Here is an 8,555-nt window from a genome sequence, read left to right as displayed (position 1 = left end):
TTAACGTATTTTACGAGCTTTTTTAAATCATTCCTGACTCAGATTCTAGTTATTTGTCGCGGCGCGACCCTCTTCTCCGCGGCGCGACATATAAAGGGAAACTCGACCCTTCTTAACATGCCTCCTGACTCTGGTTTGAGTTCAATGTCGCGGCGCGGCAATGGCCTTCAACTGAGCCATTCGACAACTTTACACAACTTAACGATTTATCCAACTTGTACACTTCGTTCACGCTTCCTATGCACGTCTAAACCTCATCTTTAGTCTCACAAGCCTTAATATCAACAAAGACTCATGCATATAACTATACATGCATATATTCTAAACACATATATATATATACATACATATTCGTGTATATATATATATATATATATATATATACACAATTACTAACACTTAGGTCTTTTAATCATATATATATATATATATATATATATATATATATATATATATATATATATATATATATATATATATATATATATTACACAATTACTTAGGTCTTTTAATCATATATATATATATATATATATATATATATATATATATATATATATATATATATATATTTACACAATTACTAACACTTAGGTCTTTTAATCATATAAATGCACAAGTTATAAGCGTACTAAAAATTAAGTTTGTACCTTTAAATATGTACGGGAAAAACGGGATGTTACATCGAAACGGACACTTTTTAAAAAATGCTTAACACAACGACAGTCCGTATCTTTCTGCTCGCCGCGAGTTAAATTTTTCCTAAAGCACCGTTACACTCGAAAAAATTTATTGAACAAAACAAAACTAACTACGTTCGAAACGGATACTTTTTAAAAACGTTTAACACAACGACATCTAAAACGGCGCTTAACACATGGGCCGTGTTCCCCTCTGTAAATAGACAACGCTACGTTAAATATGAATACGCAGCCCGAAAGCCCCCGCCGCAACGCGCGAGCCGGTCCGGACTAGTTTTAATGAAAGTTAATGACACCAACACTATTTAATCACTACTAATTATATTTGAATGTTATTTTAGTAATAATTTACTTTCAAAAAATTTAAAACTATAAAAATATATGGTGTCTGAGTAGTTAAATTTAATGGTGACATAAATAATTAAAAAAAAACCATAAATTTGAAAAATATATGAAGTCATGCGATTAAATTTAATAGTGTCCTATATAATTTAAAAAATATTTTCTACTAAAAATTTTTTAAATTAGTAGTGTCCCGTGCCACCGCGAGTATACTACCAGATTCAGTTTAATACTTACAAAGTCATGAATGTTTGGTATAATTATTGAAAGAAAATGATGATCGGTATAAATAAGGGTGAATCACATGGACTATCTGTGTGATTTACCGTGCACGCCTACACTCAATAACATGCATGTGTCAAGTTAGAAACACAAATCCCTTTCTTCACCTCCACAAAGAATGCCATACAATTTAAATTTGCAAACTACATCAATCCTAAAGATAGCGCCTTTAGAATAAAAAACATATAGAAAGCTCATCTACAAAAACTAAAAAATAAAACTCTGCATTTGAAAGGGTAGGAGTCTGTGAGTCTCATATCAAGAATAAGAAAAGAAGTCTCCACTAGTGAGATCGACGATAGCACCTATTCGGGTTTAGAAGATTGTTGAGGTACACCTGGTGAAGCATCTGCGATATCTATATCTTCCACACCAGCAACTATTGAGGATGATGAAGATTGCTTCTCGATAGTTTCTTCAACGTCATTGGATGATTCTTCAGTTAAGGATCCCTTCTGATGAAGTTCTTTTACTTTACGGTATTCGTCATAGTGTGCCCGTCTTTTCTCTTTAAAGCTTGCACTTTTTCCACCTTCACGCTCTGAAAAATGAATTACGATATATAATCACAAATACAATATAAAGCTTGTAATATTTGGAAGTTGTGAAGTTGTGATGTATGCTGAATGCTCATTTACTAAAGATGAACAATGGGAATCCAAATTAAAGGAAGTATATTATGCCTGCTTAGATTTGACTAAAGGTAGCAGTTTCGCCGCATTAATATGGAGATGAATCGATGCGGGTGGCATTTTCTTAAATAAGGGTCACATGGTTTGACAGAATGATTTAAGTCATTTAATTATGAAGGAAGTCAGTTGAACAGGTAAGAAGTCGTTTACTACATTACATGTACTCAAAATGCTTGCAATGTCCTAGAGTTGTTTTATTTGGTCACAAATTACCTTAATATTATTTTTATAGTAGTAAATAGTAATAATAATTACGGAGGAGTAAATAGTAAAGCATATGCAATCGTATTTAATACATTACATTTATAACCTAAATTACTCAAATAATAATATGGATAAACATTAGACCCAAATTAAAAGTTACCCATCTGATCCAAACCCAATCAACCCATATTGGCCCAACTCAAGTGGACCATCAAAATGCATGAAACCATTTTTGAAGAATATAAGAAGGTAGACTAGAAATACAATAAAATAGTTTTTGTAAATTGTAATTTGAAAGAAACTAAGAAGTGAATGATAACGTATGAACAAAAGTAAATAAAAAAGAGTAAAATAATTGAAAAAAAAAAAAAATACAATAGAATAAAAGGTCTTGATGGAGTTAACCCCAAACAACCCGTGATGACCCGAAACCAAACCTGCCTAACCAGCCCACTTTGCAACTGCTAATATTAAACAGTTATATTATCAATTGATCAAAATTTCCTATCTGGAGTTGATCAGAACAGTAAGCAGCATTCATGCAAGGAATTACAAACGAAAAAAAGAAAAAAGAATGAATGAAGGTTCACGGAAGAACCTGTGTCTTGATCCATATCATCTGCTTCATCCTCCGATGTTGTCCAGCCAGAGCTATGTGAGTTACTGTTGCTACTGGAAGACGCCACCTCATTCAACGCAAAACGAATTGCTTCAGCATGCTCAGTACTACTGTTTCCTTCCTGGAAACTAGAATTCCGTATAGGAGATAATGATCCTACGCAATAAAGGTCCAAATAATATAGTTAGATGTGCCAACTTTGACCCATTTACTTATGCATTTTGACCCATTTACTTATGCATATGTTATATTTCTAACAGACCAAAAGTCCCTAAATTAGAGAATAGGTATTAGCTTAAACGAATGAATCAAACGGGTCAAAAGTCACCATGTTTGACTAACTATTTGTTTAGATAAAGTTAGCTGTTTCGATCCATTACCCAATATGCCACACTTGCCCATTTAACAATCTCTACATAGAGTGAAGCTTAGCTAATAACAGGAACAAAGGCAACAGTTAAAAGATCAAAATAATAGACGGCATTCTAATCTTCGACCTAGAAAACGCATAGAGAGCAAAGTTAATTATAAATGAACATGAATTGTGTAGGGAAATCTATAGGTAAGCTTATCATCAATATTCAAATAACAGAGTCAACTATATATAAAAGTTGTATTGTGTAGGGGAATCTATAAGCATGCTTATCGTCAACATTTAAATAACAAAATTAACTATGCATGACCTTGAACTGTGTAGGTGGAACTATAAGTATGCTTACCATCAACGTCAGTCATTGGATGATATGGGGTCTTCGGTTCGGTAATTTTCTGCCTTACAGGTTTATTTGCTTCAATTTCTCCAAGGTTAGCCTCATCCCATCTCACACCTCTCCTACGGCTTAAAAATATGATCATGCAAAAGCATATATCAGCATCGATTCAAGAAATAAAATTATGAAGAAACAGGTACTCATTGGACAACTAGCGACATACAATACATGTAGGCTTTAAAAAAGGTATGTTACTATGTTCAACAGAAATGCAACCTTACATCCAGTTAGCCGGCCGTGGAATGAAACGAGCTTAAATTTACAAAAACATGAGTCATCAACTTTCATGTTTGGTGCTTGATGTGACTAAGGGTAGAGATGGTGTAGTCAGTAATTTGCTGTGTAGCCTAATTCGAGTATGTTAATGGAGTACATTGTACATTGAACAATTCCGGGTGGCATGTTGTACTTCAATTTACAAGTTAAATTGTTTATCATAAGAAAAAATTAGATGCTCTGATGCGGAGATCAATTCCTTATTGGTCAAATTTTCATTAAATGGGAAATATTTGTCCGTTAGAATATTTACCGACCAAGCATTAACTGGCAAAAGGTGTTAATCCGTTGACAAAAGGTGTTCACCTCGTACAGAATAAATAGTTATAATATCTCCATACAATGCATTTTTGAAGCTCAGAAAAGCAGCACGTTATTTGAACATTAACAGTAGACTTGTTTTTGATGATACATAATGTTAATAGAAGTTAAAGGAAAATATTTAAGTAACATCCAATTACTCGAATTCCTTCGAAATAAGATCAAGCTACTAAATAATAAATGGAAAATATCTAAGTAACAACTAGTTGTAATCTAACAACCTATATCAAGCTGACATCCCCTCCTACAGAAATAGTAGCCTAAAAAAATCCTCAGAAACAGCCTGGCACAACAGAAGCCAACAAAAACCACAACTTTCTGAGGGTAAAACAAATCGTTCATAGAAGTGAAAGAATAACATGCACTTACACCTCATGTTCATGAGCAAAAGGAATGTATAGACGATTTGTAGGGATTTGGAAGATATGGGGTTCAGCAGGAGGGTATACTCTGAATTACAAATACTAATCGATGAAAAATTATGATCTGTCCGCATCAAAAAATTCCAAGTGATTGCTTTTAGTTTGTGTTTCTTTCATAGTCGGCGATTTTCTTTGCTTTCTGTTTTTGAAATAGTGGTAATTAATGATATGATATAGACTTTTCCAATAGGAACACTTATAAAACTCGGTAAACGTTATGAGGGGCATGTAACCCTTAAGTGAAGAACGACAAGAGGGTACCCGAATGTCATGATAGCAAATGTTTTCAAAAGTTAATTTATCATACGTCAGTTAACCAATTCTCGAAAATATTTCTTTCCAATTACAGTTAAAACTACTTTCAAACGACATATACGTCACAAAAGATGGCAAACAACATGTATTACAGATAAAGATGGCAGACAGCATATCTTACAAAAAAAAGATGGCAACCATTATATATAATTAGCAAATCACATACATATACCAATAGATTTTACCTCATCTTTCCTACACTTGAGCTTCTAGGATCGAAGAATTGAATTTCGTTGTTTGGGCAACCGGATCGCTGAGACAACACAAAACCTGACACTCAGTATATTTCATCGCATAACAGGCTTAATTTACGATAAAAGATATAGTAAAATGTCCCTAAACAGCATGTTTATTTAGTAGAATTCGAATATACAAGAGGAAAGAAAGAAATCGACAAATGGCAATCATGTATAATTTCTAGCTACGAATTATTAAAACGTAACACATTTTCCTATCTCGACTTGATTCGAAAATGCAGACTACAAATGAGACAAGAATCAAATTACAAAATCCCTGCTGCTTTCAACTCCCTGAAATAACACATATCTCATCTCTATAGTAGTTGAAAACCAATGAATGAATCCTCTATATATTTAATGACTAATTTTATAATGAATATTGACCTAATTCAGTCTCAACTGCATATTAACATGAATTCAATAGCTACTTGTAACATCAGCAAAACGAAAACAGAAAAAATCTAGAAACTAACCTAGATACAATAATTAGAAAATCATATCAAATTTGTAAGAAATAAAAATAGCAGATAGTAATTCGCGGCTCATAAGTGTTAATTCGTAATAGAAACAATTATATAAAACGTGATTCGCCATTAATTATATTCGAATATATATATATATATATATATATATATATATATATATATATATATATATATATATATATATATATATATATATATATATATATATATATATACGAAAAACGCATATGGATAAATAAGGTCAAAAAATGTAAGAAGAGAATCGAGTAGAATTATACCTCCGATAAGGAAATGGTGAGGGCGCCGTTGAAAGAGGATTGGTGGTTCAAGGAATCAAAGGATGTTTGTTTTGTTCAGGGTTCATGGTCATACATTCAGGACGTTTTTATTCATGTTATTTTAATCAAGTAATTTATTTATGTTTATTTATTTATTATTACCATATCAATTATTACCATATCAATTATCAGTGTATTTTCATCTTTTCAAATTTTTTTTCTTTTCCCTTCTTTCTTTCAATTAACAACACAAAACAAAAGCCCCCACACTTTGTTCACAAAACAAAACTTATAAATAGTATCAGTGTATTTTCATCTTTTCACATTTTTTTAACACAAAAGCCCCCACACTTTGTTCACAAAACAAAACTTATGAATAATATCAGTGTATTTTCATCTTTTCACCTTTTTTTCCCTTTTCCCTTCTTTCTTTCAATTAACAACACAAAAGCCCCCCACACTTTGTTCACAAATTAAAATCGGCCCCCAATACAGGGTGTTAAAGCGTCAAATCAAAATTTTCATAAAATATCTTAAATAAACTACACTCAAATATTCAACAGGTCATATCTTCTCGCTCGCAGCGAGTTAAATTTTTCCGACACCATCCTAAATTTTTCCGACACCATCCTTAAACTCGAAATAATTTTATGAACACAATGTCACTAACTATAGCAAAACGGACACTTTTAAAAAAACGCTAAATATTTAGGGTACTTTTCATATACGTTGATTTTTCACTCGCATGCTCCGTAACTAAACACTATAAAATACATTAAAAATTGAATCTCCGGCGCGAAGCGAGGGTTCGAAAACTAGTTTATATCTAATTGCAACTTTTAGATTTGTCATTGAGAGTTAAATTAATTATCTAAAAATTGGTGGTACATGGATATTATTTTTTTGAAAGTGGTTGATTTTTATTAATATACAAGTTTTTCTTGCATGTCCTAATCCTTTAATGACAATGTTTAAGGTTGTCATTAAAAAAATCTTTATATTTATTGTGTATTTATTAAATTATTAAGTCAATTTAAACTTAATGATGATTTAATTAACTACTAGTTTATTTATTTGATTAACCAGTAGTTTATAAGTTGACGAGCATTAAAGGCTATTTGTTTTACGTTTGTTAAATGTAATTAACAATCGTGACTTATTGCAATTTCAATTTTTATTTAATAAAACAGAATAAACATAGTTTTAAACAAAAATCACATTAGTAAAATTATCTTATAAAGTTATAAATTTACAAAAGTTGTAATATCATAATATTTCTAAACAAGGTAATATTCAAAAAAATATGGGACGCATGCGTTTCTCTGAAATGTGTCAACCACTTTATTTTGAATTCATTGCTTCACCACCGTAAACCTCCTATTAACCACCGTTTCAATTCCAACATCTTTCAATTCCACCTATTCACCACCACTTTCCACCATCCCTACCTCTTTCAATTCCTACCTATTAGCCACTGCTTCACCATTGTAAACTCCCTACCTACTTTTTTTTTTTTTATTTCCCCTAAACATATTAACCAATAAATTTTGAAGACAAATCGAGGTTATTAATAATCTTCAACATGACTATGAATTCTCATCTCTAATGGATAATAGGGTGAAGGAGAAGGAGAAGGTATCGTTTAGTTTGGGTGTGAGCGACCAGGTTGCTTCAGATGAAAGTGGCATCTCTTCGTTTTTAGTTTTCAACTTCCCTGAAAAATGGGCTCGGGCTGATTTGAGGAAGTTATTCAGTCGATATGGGTTGGTTAGGGACGTATACTTAGCTAAGAAGAGGCTATCGAGTGGACAACGATTCGGGTTTGTGAGGTTTGAAGGGATTCGAGATGTCGAATGCTTCATTGGAACTTTAAATTCAATTCAGATACATGGTCGTTATCTTCGAGCTTACAAAGCTTTGGAAAGGCGTAAGTTGGGTGCTGACTATTCAAAAGCTACCAGATTCTTCATGCCCCCTGTTTCAAATGAGAATCCTTCTGCATCCAAGAGATCAATTTGGGTCGGATCGAAATACTCAGATGTGCTAACAGGTAGCAAGAGTGAGAATTCAAAATTAGTAAAACACCTTCCGGCAAACTTCGGTAAGGATAGCAAGCCAATTGAGTCTCAAGGTCACATTAAACCCATTGAATTAAAAATCGACGGTAAGGTATTCGTGTTTAATTTACCTGCTTCGGTGAGAAATCACAAACTAGTATTTACCTTTAATGAAGATTGTTATTGCTGGGATTTAATAAGAGAGGATATCAAGTTGGATGTTAAAGTCGAGGATATGAGCTGCTACAAGGATGTGGGATCAAACACTGATGTTGTTTCTTCCTCCGTTTGTAATGGTCAAGCATCTAATATTGAGAATGAGTGCAGTCAAGGTGGAAGAGATGATGTTGGCAATGCTACATGTGATTTGGAGGTGGAGTTTGAAGGGTTAAAAGCAAAGGAGATCAAGCTACATAATGTTTTTTCGAGTATTCGTGAAGTTATAGATGAAGATGTTAATCTTGCCGGAACATTTGCTCCTGCCATGAAAGAAGTTGTTGCTGGTGAAAATCTCGAAACCCCGATCGCTGCCTTTGAAGGTTCATCAGTTCC

At 32.8% G+C, this 8,555-nt stretch overlaps 1 protein-coding gene across 1 annotated transcript; it reads right to left on the bottom strand.

Moving 5' to 3' along the window:
• Nucleotides 1-1,308: 1,308 nt before the first annotated feature.
• LOC139893389 (protein phosphatase inhibitor 2-like) lies at nt 1,309-6,047 on the bottom strand. The gene is made up of 5 exons (XM_071876552.1): nt 5,947-6,047; nt 5,130-5,197; nt 3,560-3,678; nt 2,820-2,996; nt 1,309-1,866 (listed from the first exon to the last, which is right to left on the bottom strand). Exons 2-5 carry the CDS (start codon nt 5,132-5,134, stop codon nt 1,631-1,633), a joined length of 537 nt encoding a protein of 178 aa, XP_071732653.1. The 5' UTR covers nt 5,135-5,197; nt 5,947-6,047; the 3' UTR covers nt 1,309-1,630.
• Nucleotides 6,048-8,555: the final 2,508 nt, after the last annotated feature.

Source organism: Rutidosis leptorrhynchoides, chromosome 2 (assembly GCF_046630445.1).
Source record: "Rutidosis leptorrhynchoides isolate AG116_Rl617_1_P2 chromosome 2, CSIRO_AGI_Rlap_v1, whole genome shotgun sequence".
Taxonomy (NCBI): Eukaryota; Viridiplantae; Streptophyta; class Magnoliopsida; order Asterales; family Asteraceae; genus Rutidosis; species Rutidosis leptorrhynchoides.
Note: the sequence above shows the minus strand (reverse complement) of the source record. Positions and strands in the feature narration are given on the sequence as shown.